Here is a 27608-nt window from a genome sequence, read left to right as displayed (position 1 = left end):
GAATACTAATAAAATTTAATACCTCATAACATTAGGGTTAAGACTTTTGATACTTTTTAAGGGTCTTAATTCTCCCACAAGTGATTTATCAACTTTTAATACTTTTTAAGACCCCGCGGACACCCTGTCTATATTCAAAATCATGTCTAACTTACTAATTTTGAAACATTAAGTTGAGACAGAACAACTTTACTAACCAAAGAAACTTTCCTTGTATTTGAAATTCAAAAATATAACTGTACTGGCTCTTAAAACTCTTGAGTTGCTGGTGTGATGTTAAAAGGAAAGGAAGGACATACTCTTATCTACTCTTGTGGCACTTGCAGTCCCCTATACAGGAATGAGAGGTAACAGAAGGCTATGATAGAGACTAGCTGTGGTAGAGTGACTGTAAACCTCCACAACAGATCTTTATTTTCCATTTGGCAGCGTGGCTGACTGAGGTGGTGCACAAAAATGAAAAAATACAGAAAGAGCACAAACTGGAGCCATGAATATCTTCATTTAACATTTAATACCAACACAAGACAAAGAGAATACAGACAGTTGTTCTCATACAGGAATATTCGGCAGTGTGCCGCGAGTGCCACAAACCAGCTGATCTCACTCCTTATGTGTTCTTCACTTTTTGAAGATACTGATAAAATTCAAACTATTAAAATACACTGGTGTGGAATTTAGCCTATAGAGAACTTAAAACAAACTCTGAACTTTCGGTGAAAAAAAAATCTTACTTCTCGTGTATTTCTAGAATGGACACTATGTTACATACAAAATACATTTTATCAATCTTTAATCCTATTGGGTGGAGCAGCTTACAACATATTTATACTACTTAAAAGAAGATTGGACACAAAACAATGCTTCAAAAGCCATCACAACACACATATAAACTTCTAAAGTTATGATTATAAAACAAGGTATTATCGAAGAGTATTAATGACAAACGTTTAACTGTATAAAAAAAAATTAATGTCCCATAAAAGTTACTGTTTTCATGGTCAAAGACGCAAATGTTTATCAAATCTGTTCCTCAAGCCCTTTTTAACAAAATCATTTCATCAAAGTGCTTTAGGTTGCAAGAAGATTCAGAACGTAACAGGAACGATGGGGAAGAACCTGAACGAAACAGAGGGGGAAGAAAACAAAAAGTCCACAGCTGGAATGACAAGGTAAAGAAATCCATGTTTCTGTTGCCAATGATCTATATGAGCCAGGACAAGAAATGTGGCTAAAAACCAATCAAATTAATCAAGTTTATCTTAAAAATTACCTTTGATAATTTATATGTTAAGGCTAATATGTTAGACATACAATCATCAGAAACAAACCTTCAAATAGAGTAGACTATGCATGAATTAATCAACTGTCTTGCTTATTGTATGATTCAATAATCAAATTTATCCAAATACAGACTGCAAGATACCAATACACAGGCACTTATAAGATAGGTTTAAGTTTGATTTTTAAAAGTGTGCAAAAAGAGAAATGAGAAACAGAGGAGATTTGGTTTCTATTTCTCCAGATCCTCTCATTCTTCCTGTTTCTCTTCATTCTGCTTCTTGGGCAACTGAAAAACAACAACAACAACAACAACAAATCATCAAAATCTTTTTACAGACTCCATAAAATGTTGGGTAGTCTAGCAGACCTGTGACACAAGCAACAAAAACTTATGGAAACTACAGAATAGCTTACCATATTTAAACATCCATTTATTTGCAATTCTAAACATATAGATTGATTGAGTATGGATTTTGTGCAGGAAGTCCTTATATTGACTAAGTATGTATATATGTTTTCTCTGTTTTGGGACCAAAAACAGGAAGAGAGGCATGAAAGAAGAGGTGCTCTGGAATTGGCGGGCAGCTGATGAGTTATAGCACCAATCAGCTGAAACTGTAGTTTTTCCACAGTTACTTTCTTTCTTTCTTGATTAACTGACATTTTACACAACTTATTGATTCTTGTTTCAAATATCAAAAAGCTAGCTTCAAAATTCTTGTTCTCTTTTAAAATATCATATGATAATTAAAGTATACGCCAATGCATTTTTAAAGCTTATCTGTTAACTGTTGCAGTGAAAGTATAGTTTGGTTGTGTGTATTTTACTTTGACACAATTCAATTAGGCATTCAAACATCCCTACAGACAAAGCATTCAACATCCCTTTCATCATGCATCAAAGATTACAATGTGATTTAAAAAGGAACCAGGGGTTTACCTTTGACACTGGATTCCTTATGCTCCCTCTCCCTTCTTTATTTTCTGGTTGATGTAGTCTGGTTCAAAAAAATGAGAATGCTCATTTAACCAAAAAACACACTTTATTCTTAAATTGTCACACTGATGGGATTCATACAATGTGCTCTTAAATCTCACCCCTTTAAAGATGTAGATCCAGACCTCTCCGAGTCATAGAAAGAGGACTGAGCCCCCTCGGCTCCCCTGCCATGCTGAGGTCTGTCTCTCATTGAAGCATCGCAGTTGGACGTGTTTCTTTGACTTGGTCGTCCGATGTAGCCTCGCGGCCATTCCCTTAAGTTTTGTCCTGGTAAAGAGTCTCTGTCAAATCCAAAGTTCTCCTCTGGGAAGTCAGCTGTGAAAAAAACATGCAGATCCCACAGAAATCAATACAAAAATGCACAGCAATACTATTCTGTCCACTATATAAATGCTTCATACATTTCTCACTTTTCTTCAAAACCTGTTCTTGAACCTCTTTTATAAACACAGTTAATTCTGTAAATTATTACCTTGGTGCTTTATTCTCCTTTGAAAATCTGGAGATATCCGGCCAAAGGTGTCTTTAGGACTCAATGCTTTTTTGAGAGATGCTTTTGTGATATTGTTCAGTGGATGGGCTGCTTGAGGACGCATATCACACTTATCCTGAGTTAAAGACACACATCACAAAAATTTAGAGCAAAATATTCTGTTTTACAAATATTAACAGATACAATGCTCTTTGTCCAAAATCACTGTGTATTCAGCAGTGTTAGCTTAAAAGCTCGAAGTTTACTGTTGACCAAATATGAAGTCAGGATAAAACAAGCAGCAAAATTCTTTGTTCATGTTCAAACATGAAATCAAAGACAGGCTGTTCAGATCATCCATATATCTGAATTTTTGACAATAATTTCTGTTTGCGAGGTAAAATCATTCACTAATTCTGTGCATTGCCAATAAAGACTAAATTCAGAAAAAGGCAAAAACTTTAGATGAAATAATTAAACAACACAGCGTGAATTATTTCAGACCACATTTCTAACTTGAGCAGTGACATACCTGATGGTGAAAGACCACAGCCTCCTCCAGAGCAACGCCACAAAATTCACAAGGTATGACAACATCGCCCTCTAGAGGACTGGCAGGAGGACTGTAGGAGGCCGGAGAGATGGAGCGAGGGAAAGTCGGGATGTTTGAGGCAAGTGTGTCAGGAAGGCTGTGCATCAGCCCTGCAGGATTTCTGCTCATCCTGTCCTCTTTAGGTGGAGACACAGGATGCTTACTGAAGGAGGCAAAGGCAGAGGCAGGGCTGCATCCCGTCTGTAACAAAAAAAAAGAACAGAGCGACTGAAAGTCAGTAGGAACCCTTTGAATGTCCAAAGATCAAGATGAGTTCCAGGAAACAGGGACAGGCTGCCCTCTAGTTTGTCCTCAAAAGCTGCAACTTATTTTGTGCAATTCATCTAGCAGCTGTTTTTGGACAACTTTCAAGTTTGGGATTATGGGATTATTATTTTCTGTTGCTTGTATCTGTATTCAATGAGACTACCTTTTTAGGGAGTGATTTTGTTTACAGACATTCTTTTCATGTGTTTAGATCCCACATTCTCTCTGTTACATGTTACTACTAATGTATGTCTTATTCGGCATTAGCCAGGGTTAGTACTCAGTTTGGTGGCTAACTCTAAAATCTAGTGTTACATCCCAAAACCCCCTGAGCCATAGTGTGATAAAGAGAGTGAAATCACTACTGTTACCTGATGCAAAATTAGGTCCTCTTCAGGAAAAAGCTCCTCACAAAACTCACAAGGCAGCATAGTGTCTACAGAAACACATTGAAAACATTAGCAAACAGATTACAGAATGACTTACAGGACTGAAAATAGACCTGAGGTACCTGTCTGTTCATGGTCCTGGAGTGCACTCGTGCTTGTGTCTGTTGAGAAGTTGGAATAGTTGTTGTTGGGCGGAATAAATGAAGAGTTTATGGAGGTGTTGGACGTCTTCCCAATCTTGTCATCCCAGATACCACTCCAAAGATTGCCCTCTACACCTCCAGCAACTGAATCTCCATCACTCTGCAGGCTGAGAGCCAACATGTAGTCCAGGCCTGACGAATCCTCATCCACTGTGAACTCGCTGTGTGGCCATGCACTACTGCTGCTGCTGGTCAGAAAATCACTCTGCTCCAGCACTAAGATGGACATTATAAAGAAGAATTTTTACAGATGACTTACCACGGGCATATTTAAACTACATAAGCATTAATTTAAGTGAAAAACTTAATAGATTAACTTACAGCTGCTGAATGTATTTCTTGGGGCAGTATTCTTCCAGTCTGCTGAGCCCTGAGGTCCTCTTGAAGTGTTGTAAAGTCTGGATTCAAACGGCTGTGAAAAGGTCTGTTGTTCTGCTGCACTGATGTTGTTATTCTTTGGGCCTCTCTCTTGGGCCCTCAGGAGGTTTCGGATGGAATGGGCTTCAAACCATGGCCCAGGAGACTGTGGTTCCCCAGGACTGCGACTGGTCCGGCTGTTGTTCCTCTCTTGGGGTGGCGTAAGGCTTCCACACAAGACTGGATGCACGGCTTGTTCCCTCAGCATAATGTTGCAGTTACAGTGTGAACAGAGCTCAGTGCGAGTGCCGCAGTAGTCTTCATGTTCTTTGGATTGACTGAAAGCTATCTCCAGTTCACAGTATTGGCACGGGACCAGCCGCTGAGAACATTCAGAGCTCTAAGAGAGAGGACGAGTGAGAAGAGGTATTTGAAGCAACCTAAAAATTTCATCAAAGCTGTTTAATATTAAGAGAAATTTAGTAATACCTGGTGAACTTCAACATTCTTCTTCTCAATCTTCAAACCACACTTGCAAGTAATCTGTCAGGAAAGTTAAAATATTTTTATGTTGAGCCTCCAGTGTCAGGTTGTTTTTTATGGGTGAGAAATTAAGTTAACTGGTGAGTGCATCGCCAACACCATAGTTGTTGACAGTGTCAGTAGTAACATCATAAATAGGTGTGTAGTGCACTTTTTTTTTTGTTCAATTTGGGAGTCCAAAGATGTTGACAGAGCAAACTATATCATCCTATGTTCTATTTTAGCTTATAAAAGAGTGATAAATGATGTTGACACAATAAAAATGCTCCAGTTTCCATTAATGAAATTGGTTAACTATTGCCATCACACATTGATTGGGCTCAGCAGAAAACACAGGAGTAGGCTTTGTTTTGGTCTATGGCCTACTCTTAAAATCTGTGTCCACATCTAATGTAGTCCCTGTGTTAGAACCTGCAGTGTTAATGCTGTACCTGTGTATGTTCCTGTTGTTTGTGATCCTGCAGATCTGACCGGGGTACTGGCTCCTGGCAAACATCACACAATGCGATGTTTCTTCGACAGTGAATTTCGTGGGTCGTGAAATTAGCCTCTGGGATATCATGTTTGCTAAAAAGGAAAATGAAGTTTTAACGATCAAGTGTCACAACAACAACAACAACAAACACAACGGGCTGACTGATCATTTACTGCACATGCATTACTGATTACTGTAAGTAATAAATACTTACCAATTGCCACAGAACTGTGTATTTTCATCTGCCATGGTGTTATCAAAGCCTGTGAACAAAATTTAATGTCAGTTAAAGATACAGAAGTGCTACTTCGACACATCAGGAGAGAGAAGCTTTAATGTTTTATGCGTCTGGTTTTAACACAAAATTGGCCATCATGCGTCTCCAAGAGCTGGTTTCTGATTTAGTTTACAAGGTCTGAATTTCGTTAACGTCCGATTCCAAAGTTGTGGTAATGTCATTGAACAGAACTACACAAAAAAGTACGGTTTAAACTCTTCAATGAAAAGAAACTGTTTGACAGCTCACGGTGTGAATCCGCCCGGGTAGCTAACGCTAGCTGACAATGTTCGCCAAACTGAGATGATAACATTTATCGAAAAACACCTTACACCACAACCAAAAAGTGGATCAGTATTGACTCTGTTGTATTTAGCAAATTGGGCAACTTAATATCCGAACACACATAGCAACCTCCGTACAACGTTAGCATGAAGTTCGCTAGCTTGAACTAACTTTAAATGCTTTCTTCCGCTGGAGCCAGGGAGCTAGTATAACGTCTGCTGAGGGCTCCGGCGGCCCGTCCGGAGCAGAGAGAGCACTGTCTTAGTTATGCAACCGTTTCTCTGAAATGTCCAAGCTGGATAAAAAGGTGTGATCAAAAAGAAACCAAAAGACGATTTCTAGCCAACTACTTGATGATAGCATATAAAAAGCATTTCGTTTCCTTCTTGCTCTGCGCAGCAGAAACGACATTCAGCCCTGTGAGAGGTCTATCAGGTATTTTCACTATTCTTCCGCTGGAATTTACATTTGCTTCACGCAATAAAATCCTAATTTGACACAGTTTCAAGCCTTTTTCCTGATGCATCAAATGTTTGTTTTACTGAAATTCTTAAGGTTGAGAATATTTTAGAGCACACTGTAAGTCCATACTCAGGGCAAATTGTGCGAGGTTCTTACAAAGGTCGAAGTTGATTGGTTTATATCGTGCTCTTGTGAAAGTGCCCCGTGCAACACAACGTACTTCTCTGTCAACTTTATAGATATTAAATAAGTCATTTTTTGTTTGATAATAATAATTCTAAAAAAAGATATAATTTATCAAACAGACGAACAGTTTGCCTATGCCTTGTCTTGCTGTGCTCTGTGAGCCAAGTATGACACATTTCACTTCCCTTCTATACCGGAACTAGCTATCCGTGGGACGTGTAGTTGGGATTCACCCATAGACAGCTGTTTGATCTGATGCAGCATTTAACGTCTAATTTGCATTAAAGAAATATCTCCATTACTGTGAATCTGTGTAACTGGTACAGCTGCGATAAAAAAAAGTGTAAGAAATAAAAACATATAACAGTGGTCTGATACAGCAATTGAAAAAAGAAACATAACAGAAACACACCACGGCCCATCAGGCTTTGATAGATAAAAAAATCACGAAATGTAAATATCAATTCCCCACTCCGTATGCGTAAGTCCGAAATGATTAGTGCATAAACAAATGAAGACCAACACAACATTGTCCTTTCAGTTTTTAATGAATATTTGATCAACCAATACTGTCCTATCAGATATTTTATCCCTGTAAGGCACACTTTGATTTGTTCAAAACACTGGTAGTATTTACAGTGAATGCCAGGACACAGCAGCTACATCCTCACACCTCTTCCCAACCAATGATTGGACCTTTATTAATATATAAAACATAATTCATTGAAATTTACCTCATTTGAGGTCAAGGTAAAGTTAGTTCTTCATTTTACAATTCAATGACATGTTAAAACCAATTTTTACAAAAATATCTCTTAACTTGAAAGAAAGGACTTTTTATGTATTCAAATAAAAACTCTAAAATAGCTCAGTCTTGAGAAAAATAATATCACCTTTAGGTTATCAGCTCAATTGTAACAAGCTTTGTTTTTCTAAGTGAAATTCAGGGCCTTAATGTGGATAAATCACACTCAAAGTGAATCACACACCACTAAGACCAACATAATTGGTCGGTTTCTGTTGATGCATTGCAATTTGACAGCTTTTAACATGCAACATGATTGTCCATTATGAATGGAGGTCCAAAAATGTTATAGACCATTCCCTTGTTCAAAGATGGTAAATAAAACATTCGTCAAGAAATCATGTCTGTATTAATTAGTTCTTAAAATGGTGGCAGAACAAACAGCCCTGCTGTTGTAGCCAGAGTTAAGCATAGGAATCGACTCCAATACATGCATCAAGAGTAGGAAAAACTCCTGTGAAAAAACTACCAGAAATCCAGGTGACTGATTATGCACAGGTGCAATAGTCATCATTCCATTTTTCAGTCAAAGGAAGGAGGCGTTCAGGGAAAATGAAAAGAAACTGTACTGAAAGGTCTAATATGTGGTTCCACATGGATGTGCACCACATAGATAAACTACAATGACTAACTCGAGTTTACCATTAGCATGAGTTTGAGTTTAACATTAGAATAGACTAATCTTTGAGGAGTTCAGCATTACTCCAACTCATTTAAACTCTTTTAAATACTACATTACTTTTAATCAAAATAAAAAGCCAATCTAAAGTTTCCATGTAAGCAACCTAACTCTCTATATAAGGAAATAAGGAAAAAAAAATGTGCAAAACTTACTACTGGGTGACCAAATTAAACTCAAAAACCTTTCAAGAAATTGCTGGTGTTTTTAAGGCATCTAACAACCACTTGTGGCTTCATCTTCTTATACGCCACAGTGTCAAAACAAACGTCAAGAAGTAGCACGTAAGCAAGCATGTGATATGAAAAACACATATAGCACGTGGCAGACAGCTTCTTAGTATATCTGATTAATTATTGTGCCTTTCCACACAACTCATCTGGTGCATTGTTTCAAAATCCACCAAAGACCTGTTTCATGTCACTTCTTCTCTTGCCATCCTTATGTTTCTTTCTGCTATAAACTAATGGCAGACATAAAAAAGCTAATATCTGAGTATTTGGTCAGTCACTGTAATTACAATAGCTAAATGTTTAAAAAAAAGGAAACTTCTCATCACTACCTAAAAAGTGTTCAGGCAATCAATGAACAAAACATCAGCATAAGAGGAAAAAATGGTTTTCACTTAACTCCAAAATGTCATTGGTCCGATATAGAATCGCTCTTACAGAGTCATTGACCACAGTGCTGTGAAAAAAAATCTTTCACTACACTACACTACAATATATGAGTGGCACAATGGGAAACAGTCGGCTCAAACACAGCTTTAAAGGTCAACAGAAGGAGAAAAGAAAAAATACAGTACAAACATGGATGTAATGAAAGGTCGAAGAAGGCACAGATATTAGGATTTGAGCCTCGAAGTCAAAGAGGTAGCAGAGGTCACACAGAGGGACAGAGAAGAAGAACATGTTAAAAAAAGAGGGGGTATGTGATGAAACATCTATCTGTCCTTGGACCCAAGCTTCTCGATTAAGTCCTGCAGGGGAGCAAGCTCTCGCCTGTCGATGAGGTTGAACTCCTAAGAGAAAAGAAAAACATTAATTTCGCATCACTTAATTGTAAAGTTAAAACATTTCATCCTTGTCATTCATCGGTATGTTTAAGGGATAGCTTTTTGGTTCAAGTCAGTCATCGCCTGTTCCATTTTGACTTCGTTGAAGTGTCTAAAGGCCGCTGCAGTCGACACTTTCAAAGATTTAGCAAACGGCTCTTGACCAGCTTCAAGAAGAGTAATACAGATTTTCAATGAGCAGAAGCTGAAAATTAACAGATTCTCCACCACCGTTAATGCTCTGGGTGCAAAGCTGTGATTTCATCCAGTGCTTGTGGCAGAGAAATCTCACCTGAACAAAGAAAATGAAGTGCTTGAAGGAGGTGTTGAGGTGGGCCTCCTCTTGTAGCTGCATCACAGAGTCGAAATGTTGGTGGTAGATGTGAGCGTAAACCCTGAACAGACGCTTCAGGATGGTTTTGGCCACAGACATGAAGTTCTTTGGAAAGGGAACTCCTGTGAAACAAAGGGGTGTGAACATACGTATGAGAAATGAGCAAATGCTGTTTGAACTCGGGCTACTTTCAGCTACAAGTAGAAAGAAAGAGTACTGGTTTAAAAGGTTCTGTACTTTTAAATTGTTGCCTTAATTAGGTTTAAGAATCCGAGTAGATGAAAGAAACGAAGTCTCTCTGCAGGTCAGCATGTGAGACTCATGATCATCTGGACCGTGGTCAGGTGACTGGCTAGCCTCTGACATGACAATGTTTTCATTCTTTGCTGCCAGGTTTGGTGAGAGTGTTGTGTTGACTTGAGATCCCTCTAAATTGTGTGCACACTACGAAGTAAACTCAAAACGTCCCTTTTCTCACAGCTTTTGAGTAACTTAAATGTTATCCTTTGCTTTACATACAGATATTTATATATGCTGCTCTGTGACAAGCTGTGGTTTTCTATTTGAATCTACTGTTGTGTGGTATACACAATGTACACAGAGTGATACACTGCACTGATCCAGTTTTGATTTATTTAGTTTGAATTTTTAATGCTCACATTATTTTTACTCCTATTTCAAGGTCTTTTCTGTGTTTTTTTCTAAAATACATTTTTAAATTTTGCCATTAAAGTTATATACCCACCATGTCTGTGTAAGATGCTGCATCGCTCCAAAGCAGCCTTTTGTCAAAGTATAGATCGCGACCCAAAGTGCGTCACTGACCATATCTGATTGGGCCAGTTGGTGGAGTAAAATGTGTAACATATTTGGGAAGTAATCCTCCAAACTAAAACAGAACTAAAGAACATTCATCTTGCTGTGCCGTTTTTATCTCAGGTGCATCTCTGTCTCCCTCATTACTACCCTATCCCTTCACAAATCCCCACCCCTGGATGGTTCTGTGATCTCTCATACTGTTTTAAAGTCAAATCAAGTCCTGCACTTGTGCCTTATTGAAAACTAAAAAAACATCCACCCCTCTCCCCATGGTTGGTTTGATCCAAAGATGCTGCACAAGACTACCTCTTACTACAGTCACAAAAATACAGAGACAGCAGGTGGCTGTGGGACACTTATTACTGTATAACAAGTAATAAGTATAACAATCTCTTACACTGGTTTAAGAGTTTATTCATCTTGCGGCTTAGCCCTGATCTTGCGTAGGATCCTCTTAGCATCCTCATCAGTAGAATTAAAGGTCCCATATTATGCAAAAATCACTTTATTAAGTCTTTTAGTGAAATTTGTGGATCTTTGGCTTTCCTCCCAGCCCACAAAATGTGATATTTAATGACAAAACCTGAACTTAGTAGCGCTTGTGAATGTAAAACCCTGACCTAAAACGAGCTGTTAGGATTTTGGAGATTTGCTGACATCAGCGATTCATTTTTCGACCAATCAGGAGCAAGTCTGACCTGATTGGTCCACCGCATAACCTCTAACCCTCTCCCTGCTGCTGGAGAAAAATCTCCAGCAGCGGGGAAGGAGGAGAATGCCCAAGTTGAAGAGCCATCACTGCTCTGTTTTTGGCTGTAAACAGCCACATAGTTCCATGCACAAGCTTCCCATCTCTGGAGAAGACAAGACTAAGTGGCTAGAGTTAATCTATGAGGGAAATGTTCCAGCTACACTCAGTAAAACTGTGCATGTGTGTGCTAGTCACTTCACAGCCGACTGCTTTTCCAACTTTGGACAGTACAACAGAGGGCTAGCGAACAGACTGGTCCTGAATCCAGGGGCATTACAAACCATCCACCAACAAACCTCAGACCCGGGAAATGTGAGTATTTTAAACGCTGTGTGCTGTGGAGCAGATGTAAGAGCTTTTCCTCAGTGTCCCCCCCTGTCTCTGTGTTAGCTTCAGGATGCTAACTTTAGTTGCAGTTAGCATGTTGTTTTAGCCTGTAATGTTACGGTAAATGAGCTTCGCTGTTTTCTAAACATTCACTCGGGGCTCGTGGTGCTGCTCTCAGTGACGCGGAAGAACGGTGGCACATTTACATATGAAGGTCACGCCCACTAAATCAGAGCGTTCTGAACAGAGGGGCTATGAGAGCCTGGAAACAATGCTGCTGTGCTTGATTTATTGGCTTTTTGGACCAAAACATGTTACTACCATTTCATGAAGACATCAATGATCCATAATAAACTGCAGAAAAGGAGCAGAATATGGGACCTTTAAGAGCTGTATGAGGAGGCTGACTGTTACTACCACTATATCACAGGGAAAAGTTTGTCAGAAAGTTAATTCTGGCTGAACATTTCAGGGGGGGATGCAGTAGAAAATTTAAACCCCAAATTTAATCTGTTGCTCTTGATTTACTCCACACTTAGATTAACATGAATCCAAAAAATAAATGTACTACAAGATCAATAGTTAAACCAACATTATTTCAATTTGAATATCCCAGAGTATTTAGGTATGTTTACCAAAGGAGAAGATGTCCTGGGTAAAGGCATTTTAGACGGCTAAACAGCAACTGCACTCATTACAAACAGCTCAACAGTTTATCTGAACTGTTAGGGTTCAAGTATTGGATTAATAAAAACTTACCAATTTTGGAAGGAAAAAGTGTCTCATCATCCAGCTGATCCTGCACCCAGGTCATCAGGTAGTCAATGTACTTGGGTGCAGAGCATTTAATAGGCTTTTTAATATTGGTCCCATCAGCCCAGTGATACTCATACCTATAAAAAAAAATACATAAACACTTATCGTCTTTCTGCAACAGTCTCACACAAACAAAAACAAACCAGCTCTACATACAACATGGCAGCATTCTGCCTTCAGCCAGAGAAACAAAGGAGAGAATCATCAAGAATGAGAAGCTAAAAAAAGAGCAGGAGGGGGAAATGCAAAAGTATCCACGGTCATATTCTTGATAGCGGCTGTGTCAACAGGAAGTGAACCCTGGTGTCTTCCTCCTGATTACAGAGCGAGCACAGACAGTCTTGGCTGAAGGCGATTGAGGAAGTGTCAGACCTAGATTCTAGCTAAAATGCTTCAACGTGCAAAGTTTAATTCCTGTTTCCCTCATATGACTTTCAGATGATGTAGTTGTCTCAAACACAAAACATTACTTCATACTTTCCACACATGACACATTATTTCACAAATCTGGACAAAATATTGTTCCCAGAAACTACTGTGCCTTTGACCTGAATCTTGAGCTGGCTGACACAAACTTTGTTTCCGTCAGTGCATGTGTGGTTCCTTGTTTCCTATGATCAGATAATGCCTTCTAGCAAATTTTTAAAGCATTTCCTTGTTTCTATCAAGTTTGCCATAAAAAAATCTGGGAGCTTTTTTTTCAAAGATTGTAGTCATGGTTACATTTTTATGTCATGTTTGATGCCACGCTGTCTAAAAACAATCAACACACAAAAGAGCCGGTGGTCATGTGCAACTCCATGACCCAAAAAACAGCAACTAAAATTGCTAAAAATTACTTATGTAGTTGTTGATATTTAATCTGTTGTTTCTGATTTATCACTTGGCCATAGTTGGCTTTTTCTCAAAGGACCCACAGGATGCCTTCACTCAAAACAAAGCTTTATACAAATAAAGGAGGGGGTGTGGTGTTACCTTGGTCCGGCAGACATCACAGAGCAGCTGGTCTCAGTGCAGAACTCCGTGATTGTGCCATACAGCATGTTGATCTGGTTGAAAAAATCCACAGCTGCAAGGAAAAAAGTTCATTTGATCGTCATGCTTGCGCCAAATTAGATTTATGACCAAAACTTGTCTGTTTTTTATTCAACTGTTTGAAGGATGGTCCCTTAAGATGAATCATCTTGTTTTCGAGGGAGTCATTATTCACACAGTCGACAATAATTCTTATCAAGATACATCCTATAATGGCCTGCATTAAAAAAAGATCTACTATTTTTATAAAGATTTTTTGTACAACTGCTTGTTGACAATCTTAAATCTGTAACCTTTTCTTTTTTTTCAGTTCGCTGTGGTTTGGGTTTTTTTTTTTGGTGAATGTAGGTGGGGGGTTATCCTACTTGATGCAAATGTTCAACCCAGGTATGAGTACTATTTAAGATCAGAAAACCAATACAGAAGTTTTGCAAAAGGGATCAGGTTTATTGCATTCATTCACTCACTGTTAACAGCGATCCACTCATTCAGATCCTCTCCCTCAGGTAACATGACAGCCTGCCTCAGGTTCCCACTACCCAGCGTCGCCTCTGCATGTTTCAGCAGCTCATACTGGTGGGAGCCCTCTGGGATGTTCTTCTTCGGCTTGAAGGTCTTATTTGAGCGACTGCCACTGCAAATAAGCAAACACACAAACATAGGGTTAGGCGGAGATGCCTAACACAATATAAGGACTTGTGTATGAGATGATGCTCCTCATGGGCCTTCACATGTAATCTTCCTTTCTGGTTTGTGCAAACACTAGCTGGAGGAAAGCTTTACTGAGACATTTAGATATGTTTACAAAATATGGCTGGTGTGACTCTAGCATGACTGTACAATTTGTGTCATGTAAATGAAGTAAGGGTTATTAGATAATCAACTTGGCGCAACAGACAGGAAACGTAACATAAAACAACGGAACAGCTAATTAAATTTCTCGGTTTCAGTTCAAGACACAAAAGTTGTGGATGATTTACAATGTTAATATGTCGGTTGTTTACTGGCGTTCACAAAACATAGAGTTCTATAAAATCTGTCTTAAAGATAGCGTTCATTATCTGACTAACCGAATAAAGAGTTTGATTGACCGGTTGAAAGTTAAAGTTGGCAAGTGCTGGAACATATAAACAAAGCTCATTAACAAAGTTACATCAAGAAATTGTTATTATACATAAAACTGCGAACGTTTAACCTCAATTTTGGAGCATTAAAATGAGGTTTCAGGTTTCTTCTTCTTCTTCAACAGTGTCTTATTTTAACAACGCTAACTTCCCTGAGACTAACTTGGTAGAAGCTAACGATAAGTGCGAGCCCCAGCTGAAACTTAGCACGCGGTTGAAGACTTTACTTACAACAGGAAGCTCATCTTTGCGAAGCGGTCGTCGGAGAGTCTCGATCACAATTCCCAAACTACAATTCGTAACGCTTAAATTTGTACAGAACTACACTTACAGAGCCTACTCTCTGCTGTGTCTGCTGCTAACCGCAACGTTCAGGCTAACATGAACTGCACCCACATTGGCTCTTCCTCTATCGAGTGCCCGGAGATGCCTGATAGGCAGATTGTCGCCCTCTTCCGGCCGCTTGGAGGTACTACAGCTCTGATGGCTAACGATATAACCGGTAACTTTCCATACACTTCGGATACTCTTGATTAACTTGGGTGAGCTGGGCCTTTTAACTAATCCATGTAGCACTCAAAACACATTTCAAATTTTACTAAGTGCTATGACATTTGTTTAAATTTCACACGAAGTCGCTGGAGTCATTGAAAAGACTGCCGCATCTTTTTAAAACAAACCAAAACAAACTTTATTGAGTTTCACAAATTTTTGAAAACAGGGGACAGATAAAAAAAAAAATACAAAAGATGAGGAGCTTGGCACAGGGTTAGTTTAATTTCTTCTCTAAGTCTTTATAGCTGTACAGTGCACAACAATAGAGTATATTACAATATCTACCAAAATTGTAGGTTTAGATCTAAACCTATAATTTGGCCACCAGCCAAAGTCTTTGGAGCTCACTAGGAAGAGCTTATACACCTTAAGGACACAGCCTTGAATTTTAATTGTACACACATATGCAACTTTCCCGCACACACATCTATCCAGTGTTGTACATGTATACAGGAACAAATATATCTATTCTGAGATGCTTATTTCTAAGACCCATTAGATTAACCATTGTTGTTAGTAATTTATCATATTTTGGAAAGAATCTAGTGTAGCTTTATCAGAATTAGAAAGTAGGTTGTTGTGCCTTTAAAAAGAGATAGGTGCATTTTAATGGTCCACAAAATCCCACAAAGGTGATCAACAGCAAGGAGAATGATTGTTTCTTTTTACCATTAAATGCTTATGTTCTCTGCTAAGTTGTAGACGTCAGACAAGTGATTTTCAGCACCCTGCAAACATTACTGTCTTACTCATCCCTATAACGATTGTCCTCCTGCTCTGCTCTCAGCAACACGTTGACGTTCTCCTCACATTAGGTTCATCAAATCAAATTAAAAAGAGGTTCTTTGTTAGTACATCTGTGACAAGATATAGGTCTGTTCACAGAATGGAAGTATCTTAGCATAAGTAGCTGTCAGTGGGGCAAAGTGGGTTGGGATCATTGAAGTCCTGAGCCTACAGGTACCCTGACTTCACCAAATAGGTTTGATAAGTTTCTAACTTTGAAATTTGAGAGAAATTTTCTCTTCTAGCAATCAAAAACTAGTTCAGGTTGAGCCTCTTTTGGGACCTCTGTTAGTTCATTAAGTAAAAACACACATTCCTATTACGTTTGAACATATAACCATCAGACAAATGCTGAATCTGTAGTGGTGTACTGTTTTCTCTGGTGTGTTTACAAGATCTCACCTTGTAATATGGCACATATTACACAGACTGAGTTGGAAACATAGAGTTTTTCCATCTATGATGGATGTTGGTCTTAGTTTTGTTTTTGCTATACTGATAAATTAAACTTAATTTCAATAAAAGTCAAGTAGCTTGAAAGAAATCCACTTTGACCAGCCACATGACATATCAATGTATCTTTGAAGTAATCTTTTGATATAGTAATAAAAACACTATTGTTGTATATTTTAAGTATGTATACATTTGTACATTTGCATCTTTGTACCTGTGAGATGTTTTAGTTCATTTTCAACAGGTTTAGAGTAGTTTCATAGGTGTAGCAGTGTGCTGTGCTATCTGTGGGTCAGGGGTGTGGCAGAAGCAGATATGAGAGTGACGCAGGCGCAGAGGGGCAGGGCTCTAAATGTGCTCTACTCTTCCTCCTCTCCCACAGACGTCTCTCTCTGTCAGCGCGGGCGTTCTTGTGCTGTGTGCGTTTCATAATCGGCCGCGGTGTCTCTCCTCTTCTCTCAGCCGGCAAGAATGGCAGCCGTCAGGACCCTCAGGAAACTCTGCCAACACGCCCAGCATCAAGTCTGTAGGCTGCACACATCCGCCTCGAGGTAAGAGAGACCACCGACTCTGAAATCTGCCTCATTAGGATCCATTTCATCCTACTTTAACGGTGTGCCTGATGCTTCTTCTCACCAGTGTAAGGAGATAGGCCAATTAAGCCCTAACCTTTTATTTATGTGTAGTCCTAATGCAATATCACGAGTGTGAGAGTAAGATCATGCTTTAAGTGAGAGGTATTTTTTGATTTATTGAACTAAATGTCCGCAGTTGGTCACATTGTGGTGCGCCCCTAGCGGTATGCCGGTAACATTACAGCGGCAGGCCGGCTGATGAAATCGGTCTTGGTGCTTGCACCCTGTGGCTTTGGGAGCCAGGTTTCAGCTGGAGACCGAGGTGTGGGTTTGTTCCCAAGACAAATTCATGCATATGCATGAAGACCATTGTGCCCTGAACATCATGAGGCTTTCTTTTGCTTCTTGCAGAGGACTTCACATAATCATTGCAAATATAAAGCAAACCGTTCCGTGTGTTGCATTTATTGGAAACGTGCTGACTGCAACATGACTTGGTTACAAGATTAAGTAATTCTGCACACACGCTTTTTTAAATCCAGACCTCATGTAGCTCTTGCACATGATCTGCAGTCCCAGAGACCAAGACAGATAAAGTACGACCCATCTAATGTTATGCATGCGTCATGACCATATATCACAACACAGATGCAAGTTTAAAGTATTTACAGCTGAGATCCACCAGGAAAGTTTTATTTTTAAAGAATATCATAAATGCTCTGACACAGAATTTTCCCTGTGTTGCAGTCCGCAACAATTCACACACCTGAAACAAGCACAAAGTTGAAATACAGTTCTGCAGTTGTCCAGAAACCTCAAGCATACAAAAAGTGGGCGATGAAATAAAATATTGTGAAAGTGCACATGTATTTTAACCACCAAAAAGTGGTCTTAATATGGAAACAATAGATTAAATTGAAACAAGAAAATAACTAAGTTTACTTCTCCATTTGGTCTCATTTAACATGACACGTTGGTGAGGACATCTATGTGAAAAAAGGGAAGTTCTCTGTATTGAAATTCATGAGACTGAAGAGCAGTTTGCTGCTTGACACATTTCCCTGGGGACCTGGTACAGCGGCCCCTAAATTCTGCCCCATTTTAACAAAGATGAGATACTTTTCTGTTTGGTTTAATTGGTTTTGGCAGAATAAAGGATTGTTACATCACTTTCTGTGGCTCATTACTCCTCAGTTATTACTGGCTGCTCTCTCTTTGCTGTTATATAACAAATGTCAGTCTTGGCGCTATGGAAAGTTATACAGAGCAGGGTGTGTCCACGTGGTTTGTACAGGCCTTCAGTGTAGAGTCTCTATTATTCACAAGATGCTTATTACTGTACACGAGGATTAGATTCATTCAAAAAGTGGTTAACCTCTGACTGAACTGATTCATAATGTAACTCTACAGTACAAGTGGAAGCATGTGGCTGTGTCAGGTGAAGAGGTACAGTGTCTAAAATTAGAGGCTGGGATTGGTGCTTGCCTAGGCTGAATGGTTCAGATAGATTACAGGTTTCTGGTGTCAAAAGTTCTGTTAAGTGGTTATCAAATAGACCCTGTCAAGTAGATAAGTGGGTTACATCTGGCAAGGATACAGTTTGGAAGAATGTGAGGTAGTTTTTTAAGTTTTCTTTGTACTGGTAGTTCTGCTCCTTTTTGTAGTTTGTTGTTATATTTTCAATTTAAAATCCTCAGATTTTGAGCTTTTTACACTGTTTGAATTTTTTTTGTACAAAACAAGTTTTTCACTGACCACGTCATTCTCAGATTTTATCTTCGTACTATATCAGTTTTTTTCTTTTGCCATTACAGACAGGAGGCGGTGGTCATCTCAGGAAAGAAACTTGCCCGGCAGATTCGAGAGGAGGCCCAGGCCGATGTGGAGGACTGGATCCTTGCCGGCAACAGGAGACCCCACCTGAGTGTGATTCTGGTGGGAGATAACCCGGCCAGTCACTCCTACGTCCTGAACAAGACACGCGCCGCAGCTGACGTCGGTAAGAAAAAAAACTCCCACATTCCCCTGTTCCTGCTTCTCAACACAAGTTTTTTTCTGCGATACAACAAAAGAACAAACACATTTCTTTGTTTTTTAGTTGTTCTTTTGCTTCTACCTCCCACAGGAATCTCAAGTGAGACGATCCTCAAACGCTCAGACATCAGTGAGGAGGAGTTATTGGACCTGATCTACAAACTCAACACAGATCACCGCGTGGACGGCCTGTTGGTCCAGCTGCCTCTGCCAGGTACAGAGAAAAACTGGAACACGTCTCAGCACGTGCTGACAGCAGACACATGTGAAATGATCGTGGTGTCCTCATGAGTTCTATTCTGCTCTATTTCTGCCAGACCACATTGATGAGCGCGCTGTCTGCAATGCAGTTGCTCCCACTAAGGATGTGGATGGTTTTCATGTCGTTAATGTGGGCCGCATGTGTCTGGATCAGACCACTATGCTTCCTGCTACTCCCTGGGGCGTCATGGAAATCATCAAACGGACAGGTAACAGGAATGACTATGTTCTTCCTTAAAGCACTGAAATGCTGTTGAGCAAGTTGTTTTACTGACAACAACCAGGAAGAGATGACAGATTATTCCGATTGTAGAGTCACTGGGTGACTCAGCGATTTGTTAATGAATTTTAAGAGTTTAAAAAATAAGCTGCATTTTAATTTATTATCTCAGCTTGTAAGTCTGAATTATTTTTATATACTTTTAAGTCAAAAGGTGTTGTTAAAAAAATGTTGGGCTGTGTTTAAACGAAGTACCCTGAATCTTGTCTCACAGGTATTCCGACTCTTGGGAAGAATGTTGTGGTTGCAGGACGCTCCAAGAATGTGGGAATGCCTATCGCCATGTTACTTCACACAGACGGCCGCCACGAGAGGCCTGGAGGTCAGTCAGTGCATCTGTGTTCATCCATCAGTTTAAGGAAGAGCTTTACTTCACTTACAGACTTGCTAAATGTTACTTTTTCTGCAGGTGATGCCACAGTCACTATTTCTCACCGTTACACTCCAAAGGAGCAACTTCGCCATCACACTCAAATTGCTGACATCGTTGTGGCAGCTGCAGGTTTGTGTCAACTTTGAGCATTTTAGAATGAACTCTTTTGCAGATAAATTGTTTGGTGATCCAACATTCAAACTTTTTTGTGTGTTTATTTTTAACCATCAGGAATTCCGAACCTCATTACCGCCGACATGATCAAAGAAGGAGCGGCGGTGATTGATGTGGGAATAAACAGAGTGCAGGACCCAGTTACTGGGAAGTACAGGCTGGTTGGAGACGTGGATTTTGAAGGTGAGACTTCAGGGTGAACATGGTCGTAACTCTGCATGGACATCCTGGGTGGCTCGGGTGTCTGTAACATCAGCTCTCTCCTGTCTATATTCAGGTGTAAGGCAGAAGGCTGGCTTCATCACTCCAGTGCCTGGAGGTGTGGGACCCATGACTGTAGCAATGCTAATGAAGAACACTATCAAAGCAGCTAAAAACGTTCTGCTGTTTCCCCCTGAGAGGATCCGCATGGCAGCTGCATCCTAAAGGGATGAAGAAAACTCAAGCTACATTGACACATTCCACCCACTCCTCAACGACACTGCCCCTCGTTTTCAGAAGGAGCAGCCTGACGAGCTCCTCTTGCACAGGGGCTGGAAAGATGATACAGCTTTAAGGCTCTTTAACCTTTCCAAACTTCAAGTCCAGCCATGTTTAGACTGTTACGATCACTCATTAAGCTGGGTGCTCCAAGTAACAGAGTTCTCAGTATTTAACGACTGCATTATGAATTTCCGTTCATTTTTGGAGAATCTTGAAAGATTGTTTTATTTATTGCTACACTAACATAATATTTAAACCTGAATGGAGGAAACAGGTCACAGTATTTAACTCAAAGCTGGTGAACAGTTACTGAAGAGCTGCTTGCAGCCTGTCTGTTGTGTTTCTTTCAGTTGGTTTAGCCTTATGTACCGTGAGTGATAAGGGCTAACATCATCAGGAACAAGTATGTTTTATCTATAAATGAGCTTTAAAGATTCACAATTGCCTTTGTAAAAATTTTGAAATAAATATAACAAATATGTTCGCACAATGGCCGTCTTCTATTATTTTGTGACTAAATTGGGGAAATATACTTTTTTTTTTTTTTTTTTTTTACAAAATAGGATTCATATCAGTACACTTACTCTAGTTATAAAAGTTTCTCACTCTACAGTTTTAACTGGCATGATGCCCTTAATAATTTATATTAAATTGTAAAACTCATGTATTAATAATTGAATTTGACCTTTGACCAGATAATTTATTTAAAAATGAATACTTTAAGATTAAAAAAATTAACCTCTTCTCACTGAGGAAACAGTACTCCAGTAATTTGTGACATCAAAATGTCTCACATAGACTAATGCTAATATGAGGCACATACTGTCACGCTTTGCTTTATTATTACTTTATTACCCTTTCAGTAATTTTCATTCATTTATTTATTCATCCATTTTATTAATTTGTCCCTTGAAGGGCAATTTGGTTTGCAGCAGATTAACATTTAGACGTAAAACATAGAAAACATACATGATAATATGAGCAGTATAGAAATTGGTGCATAGTTAATTCCATTGCAGGAAAGCAGGTATCATGGGTTTACAGACAGTACTTTTATAGAATGATTGCAGGTTGTATTTTTGCTGATTTCTGTAGAAGACAAAGGAAATGTACATGAGAAACCAGCTTCTCTAAATGTTTGAAATTTCTTAAATAACTAGCAGAGGGGATAAAAATAGCATTTATTATATGATGAGTACAGAATAAGATAAATAAGATAAGACCCCATATTTGCCCCACTAGAGGCAAATTTAGAAGCAGAAAGTGTATCATTAAAAAACAAAAAGAAAATACCAAATAGGCTAAGATAATAAGTATAACTTAAAAAAGAATACAGAAGTATTTAACCACAAAATAAAGATGTTCTCCTCTACATCCAAAGCTTTCTTTAGAGTAAGAGAGTTATTCATTGACAATGTCCCTGGTGCACTGAAAGGGGTAGAAAATGAATCATGTTGGTTTGCAAACTGGAAAACACAGATAAGAATCAGAGAATAAACTCTACAGTCCATAAACATAAAAAAGGTAGCAAACTTCTTTTCCTGCTTGAGTGCTTCTATTTTTATTTTCCCTGTTTTACCTTTCACTTTAGTATTTTCACCCTGTGAGTTTATTTCAGAGATTTTATCCCAAGCAGGTTTTAAAGCAAGTTGAAATAACTCAAACATGGTAAAATAAGCAATCTCCTGGTACAAATATGGGACTTTTATTTTGGAATTACTCTGAATTGGTACCGTAAAAATCATTGATACTCAGCAAAGAAAAAGTTTTGGATGAGTAGAAGTCAAATTTATTACCCATTGCCAGGAATAATTTATCATACAATTGTTACAGTAGCTCAAGCATGGTAATGCAAGCAATCTCCTGGTACAAATATGGGACTTTTATTTTGGAATTTCTCTGAAAAGGTAGAGTAAAAATCTTTGATACTCAGCATAGGTGTAGTCTAAGATGAGTCAGAGTCAAATTTATCACCCATTGCCTGGAGTTATTTATCAAACAATTTAACAGCAGCTCAAAAATGGTAAAAAAAAAAAAAAAAAAAAAAAAGCAATCGTCTATAAAATATGGTACTTTCAGCTTGGAATTACTCTGAAATAGTACAGTTTAAATCATTGATAATCAGCACATGTAAAGTTTTGGATGATTAGAAGTCAAATAAACCACTTGTAGCAAGGAATAACTTTTCAAACAATTTTTGCAGTAACTCAGACATGGTAAAATAATCTGCTATTACACATCAGCAACTTTTTATTTAGATTTACTCTGAATTGGTACAGTCAAATTTTTTTATATTCAGCATAGGTAAAGTTTTGGATAAGCAGAAGTCAGATATACCATACGTAGCCAGGAATTATTCTTTAAATTGCATTTACGGTAGCCCAAACATGGTAATTTAAGCAATCTCCTAATACAAATTTTATTTTTGAATTTCTCTGAATTGAAACAGTAAAAATCATTGCTATTCAGCATAGGTATAGTCTAAGATGAGTCAAAGTCAAATGTATCACCCGTTCCCAGGAATTATTTATCAAACAATTTTTACAGGTGCTCAAACGTGCAATATTCAGGTGAAAATATATCAGACATTTTTTATTTGAAAACCGAAAGTAATTATGCTGTCTTTTAACATTTACCATAGTGCTGAGACTACTCGCACACTCGAAATTTAAGTGCGGCTGATTTGACCACTAAGAAAGTTACGGCTGGCTCCACCACAGTCATATCCAGGGAGCGGACAGCCTCTCAGGCTTTAACTTTAGTAGGAACCCGGAACTTCAGTGATGTAGTCTTCGAGGCTGACGGAAGGAAACTGGAGACGAGCACACTTCCTTGACGCTTCGCTGTATTAGTTCAGGGTTCAGCCGCTGGAGTAAAGTGTTGAGGTGGTTAAAATGAGCTGTATTTTATAGACCTGGAAGTTTTTTAGGGTTTTTCTTCGGGCTGTTGTCCCAGACATGGACCGCAGCAGATCACGTGACAGAGCTGGCAGAGAGAAAAAACAGGAGAAGAAGAAGAAACGGAGGCGATCCCCCTCTTCTTCTTCATCATCATCCACATCTTCCTCTTCATCCAGCAGCAGGAGTCGGAGCAGATCGTCAAAGAAAGCATCACACAAGAATCAAGGTTTGAACAAACAGTCACAACAAGTAGAGAGGGGTCTCAGTCTTATTTACAAAGCACGTGTCTCTGTTTTTCCTCAGATGTGAAAACACAAAGAAAGAAGCGCAGGAGAAGCTCTTCATCTTCTTCATCCGCCTCCTCCTCTTCTTCTTCCTCTTCTTCTTCCTCCTCGTCTAGCGATGAAAGGTCAAAGAGAAAGACAAGGAAGGCAAAGAAAAAGAAGACGAAGAAGAAAAAGGAAAAACTGAAGAAACGGAGGAAAAAGGAGAAAAAGAAGAAAGAAAAGCTGAAGAAGAAGGAGAAGAAGAAAGCTGAGTTGTTGTTACCTGGCCCTCCTCCTCCTCCTCCTTTTGTAGACAAACCCCCATCTTACCTGGAGGTTTGGCAGAGTGATGAGGGGGCAGTGGAGCTTGGACCCGGTGAGATATATATGCGTTTTGAAAGCCATTGCTTGTTTAAAGAGGGAGTATTATTAAGTGGGGTATTAAAGAGGGGGTATTATGCTTTGCAAGGATATGACCTAACAATGCTGGACGTCAACACAAGTTGTGTGCAGGTTTTAAAAAGCTAAATATTCTGAATCTGTCTGCTAAATATCACACGATCTGAAAGAGAACTTTGAGACTTGATGAAATGATAATAATCAATGCATATGGATCTACTAACTGGTTCATGGCATGTGGGAGGAGTTGGGCCTCTACCACCAAGGTCTGACCATGGCTGTGCCCTATATGTGAGCTTCCACAGGGCAATGAGAGGAAAAGAGGTTTGTGGAGTGGGGAGCCTCAGCAAGAGAGCAGCTAAAACAAAGTATTTCAAACAGTTTTTTGGCACATCAGTGTGAGAAAAACAGGGATTTATTGAGCTGTAAATCATGTGAAGCTACTGTAGGGGTGCCAGAGGGACAGTGTACTACAACCCCCTAAAAAGCACAACACCATCGACCTCTTAAGTAAAGAGAAGGATGAAAGTTTGAGTGAGACTCTATTTTTTGAGATTATAACATGTTGAAAACTTCTACTTATGCTTTTTTTGTTTCATTAAATACTCTACCTTTGTGTTTTAGGCTGTTTGTCCAAAAGAGAACAGATTTATTTACATATCCTGAGTTTTTAAAAAGTGAAAAAAACACTTAAATGATTCAAACATACTTGTTTTTGACCACCAAACACAATTTAGTTCTTGACACATTTTAAGGCTTTCTCTATAGTCTCAGAATCAAAGCTTTTATTAAAACAGCTTTTCTAATTTAAGTATTAAGATAAGAATTTGGCAAATATTAGAAGTCTGACTGACATATTTTCTCTCATCCTGCCACTATATGAGTTTTAGTTTTGGCTGCTTTTAAAACTTCTTTTCCATAATGTCAGGGCTCATTGTACTTCCTAAATCTTGTGTTGCAGAGATAAAATTATCAGAATATCATACCGTTTCTCTCTGTAGCAATGACTGATGAGCAGAAGGCGCGATTCTCCACAAAGAGGCCACTCACCAAAGAGGAGTATGAGGCCAGGCAGAGCGTGATCCGCAGGGTGGTCGACCCAGAAACAGGACGCACCAGGTGAGATCCTACCTATATCAATCAAACTTAATACTAACCAGAATTCAAAAGTGATACAGCGGGAAATTAAGTATTGAACAGGTCAACTTTTTTCCCCTTACATATATTTCCAAAGCTGCGATTCAAACAAAATTTCTACCAGACATTAGTGTCAACTCAAATAATCCACACATGAAAAGAAATCACAACGTTCAGGTCCATAAATAATGATTATGTGGAATTAAGTACGATAACACAGGAAAAAAGTATTGAACACACCATGGAAAGGCTGTATACTTTGGCGAGGAAATGCACCATACCACCTGAATCTGTCAGTAATTATTACTTGAATTTCCAATCAGTGCAAACCAACATCAGCTGGGCTAGAGCAAATTGATGGTCCGATACAAAAGGTAGTTTTTTCACCAAGCAGTTAAATACAACACACTTCATGATGGGTAAAGGCAAAGAGCTCTCTGAAGACATTCACAACCTGATTGTTGCTCAGCATCAGAATGGAACTGGTTACAGACTTATATCAAAGTACCTGAATATTCCAGTCAGCACCGTTGGGGCCATTATTTGCAAGTGAAAGAAGCACCACCTTACCATTAACAGGCCACACACAGGAGCTCCTTGCAAGATTTCTGACCAGGGGGTCAGAAAGATAGTCAGAAGAGTACTCAATGAGCCAAGGACCACCCTGAAAGTGCTCCAGAAAGACTTGGAGGCAGCAGGTACATTTGTTACAGAGAAAACAATAGACAATGCACTCCAACGCCATGGCCTCTATGGACGCTCAGCCCGCAAGACTCCATTCCTCAAGAAAAGGCATGTTGAAGCTGGTTTAAAGTTTGCTAAACAGCATCTTGACAAGCCTGTAGAATACTGGGAGAATGTTGTCTGGTCAGATGAGACCAAAACTGAACTTTTCAGCTGTCATACACCACGTTTGGAGGAGAAATGGCACAGCACATCACCCAAAAAACACTACACCAACAGTGAAGTTTGGAGGTGGAAGCATCATGGCATGGGGTTATTTCTCATCTCATGGTGTTGGCAAACTTCATATAATTGACGGAGCAATGAATGGAGCCATGTATGGGGAAATTCTTGATCTGAATCTGCTGCCATCCACCAGGATGATAAAGATGAGACGTGGCTGGACCTTCCAGCAGGACAACCATCCAAAGCACACATCAAAGTTGACTCTCAAATGGTTTCAAAAAAAGAAAATCAATCTGTTAGAATGGCCTAGTCAATCACCTGACTTAAAACAACTGAACATTTGTAGAAAGAACTAAAGAAAAGGGTTCACCAGAGGGCACCAAAGAATATTCAAGATTTAAAGACAATCTGTGCAGAGGAATGGGCCAAAATCACACCTGAGCAGTGTGAGCGATTAGTTAAAACATACAAGAAGTGTCTGGAAGCTGTCATTGCAAACAAAGACTTCTCCACTAAGTATTAGATGAGTCTCAGTTAGTGTGTTCAATACTTTTTTCCTGTGTTATCATACTTAATTCCATATAATCATTATTTATGGACCTGAATGCTGTGATTTCTTTTCATGTGTGGATTATTTGAGTTAATACCAATGTCTGGTAGAAATTTTGTTTGAATTGAATTTTGGAAAAAAATGTGACAAGAAACAGGTTGACGCGTTCAATTCTTATTTTCCCCCACTGTATGTCCTTTAAATGAAATTTCTGTCCATTATTTTAGTTTGTATGTCCATATATCCTGTTTTAAGTTCAATTGTCAAACTTTTATGCTTCTTTAAAAAAAAAAATCTGTGTTTCCCTCAAGACTGGTGAGAGGAGAAGGAGAGATCATAGAAGAAATAGTCAGTCGAGACAAACACAAAGAAATCAACAAGGTACAGAAAGTTTTCACTCTGACTTGGTGAAGTAAACAAAGAATCTCATATTAAAATGAGTGTATCTGTTTATTTTATCAGCAAGCCACCAAGGGGGACGGGAACGCCTTTCAGAAGAAACTGGGAATCAACAGGTAGAAGTTTTTAAAAATGAAGAGTGGAGCACCAATAAGATGACTGCTTCCTGTGATTTCCCATTTGTGAAAGAAAATGTATAAAATAGTCACACTCTTAGTTCCACCAAACTGAGAATATTTCCTTTTGATTTGGATTATATGAGCTGTACTAACCACCACAGAGATGGAAAGAGATGCAGTTGAGCTCATGAGTGACTTAAATATTTGAAATCAGCTGAGATCTGAAGGAGGTGGTTTTCTCAAGTGTTTGAAGATGTTGAATTTTTTTCTCTTATTCTCATTTATTTTTGTCCATGATTTAAAACGTTGTGAATCAGAGATGACGTTCCTTCTCATGTCATATTTCTGTGTATTCATTGAATAAATCATTTTTGAACCTGTTCGCTCTCTGTTTAAACAAACCTCAGCGTATTCTCCTT

General features: G+C 38.9%; 4 protein-coding genes across 8 annotated transcripts; 2 read left to right on the top strand and 2 right to left on the bottom strand.

Moving 5' to 3' along the window:
- Nucleotides 1-506: 506 nt before the first annotated feature.
- Nucleotides 507-6949, bottom strand: trafd1 (TRAF-type zinc finger domain containing 1). Of its 5 annotated transcripts, none has more exons than XM_074671380.1 (12): nt 6763-6949; nt 5797-5845; nt 5539-5674; nt 5054-5107; nt 4529-4964; nt 4127-4423; nt 3987-4051; nt 3289-3549; nt 2757-2892; nt 2383-2599; nt 2225-2282; nt 507-1570 (listed from the first exon to the last, which is right to left on the bottom strand). In XM_074671380.1, the coding sequence occupies exons 2-12, from the start codon at nt 5829-5831 to the stop codon at nt 1532-1534; spliced, it is 1734 nt and encodes a 577-aa protein (XP_074527481.1). In that variant the 5' UTR covers nt 5832-5845; nt 6763-6949; the 3' UTR covers nt 507-1531. The 5 variants fall into 5 exon arrangements, with proteins under 5 accessions (XP_074527481.1, XP_074527483.1, XP_074527482.1 ...); XM_074671382.1 differs by lacking the exon at nt 6763-6949 and adding an exon at nt 6736-6754; XM_074671381.1 differs by lacking the exon at nt 6763-6949 and adding an exon at nt 6266-6298.
- Nucleotides 6950-8149: 1200 nt separating this feature from the next.
- mob1a (MOB kinase activator 1A) lies at nt 8150-14965 on the bottom strand. The gene is made up of 6 exons (XM_074671177.1): nt 14768-14965; nt 13880-14046; nt 13353-13446; nt 12321-12454; nt 9623-9786; nt 8150-9297 (listed from the first exon to the last, which is right to left on the bottom strand). Exons 1-6 carry the CDS (start codon nt 14779-14781, stop codon nt 9220-9222), a joined length of 651 nt encoding a protein of 216 aa, XP_074527278.1. The 5' UTR covers nt 14782-14965; the 3' UTR covers nt 8150-9219.
- A 1701-nt stretch (nt 14966-16666) lies between these two features.
- On the top strand, nt 16667-20994 carry mthfd2 (methylenetetrahydrofolate dehydrogenase (NADP+ dependent) 2, methenyltetrahydrofolate cyclohydrolase). Its single transcript, XM_074670499.1, has 8 exons — nt 16667-16881; nt 18720-18904; nt 19031-19153; nt 19257-19409; nt 19695-19802; nt 19890-19982; nt 20085-20210; nt 20305-20994. Exons 1-8 carry the CDS (start codon nt 16802-16804, stop codon nt 20451-20453), a joined length of 1017 nt encoding a protein of 338 aa, XP_074526600.1. The 5' UTR covers nt 16667-16801; the 3' UTR covers nt 20454-20994.
- Nucleotides 20995-23264: 2270 nt separating this feature from the next.
- arl6ip4 (ADP-ribosylation factor-like 6 interacting protein 4) lies at nt 23265-27580 on the top strand. The gene is made up of 5 exons (XM_074670950.1): nt 23265-23636; nt 23714-24052; nt 25077-25194; nt 26983-27052; nt 27134-27580. The coding sequence occupies exons 1-5, from the start codon at nt 23468-23470 to the stop codon at nt 27188-27190; spliced, it is 753 nt and encodes a 250-aa protein (XP_074527051.1). The 5' UTR covers nt 23265-23467; the 3' UTR covers nt 27191-27580.
- The last annotated feature ends 28 nt before the right edge of the window (nt 27581-27608 follow it).

Source organism: Halichoeres trimaculatus, unplaced genomic scaffold (assembly GCF_033239565.1).
Source record: "Halichoeres trimaculatus isolate MK-OKI-2021-1 unplaced genomic scaffold, fHalTri1.1 fHalTri1_scaffold_5, whole genome shotgun sequence".
NCBI lineage: Eukaryota > Metazoa > Chordata > Actinopteri > Labriformes > Labridae > Halichoeres > Halichoeres trimaculatus.
Note: the sequence above shows the minus strand (reverse complement) of the source record. Positions and strands in the feature narration are given on the sequence as shown.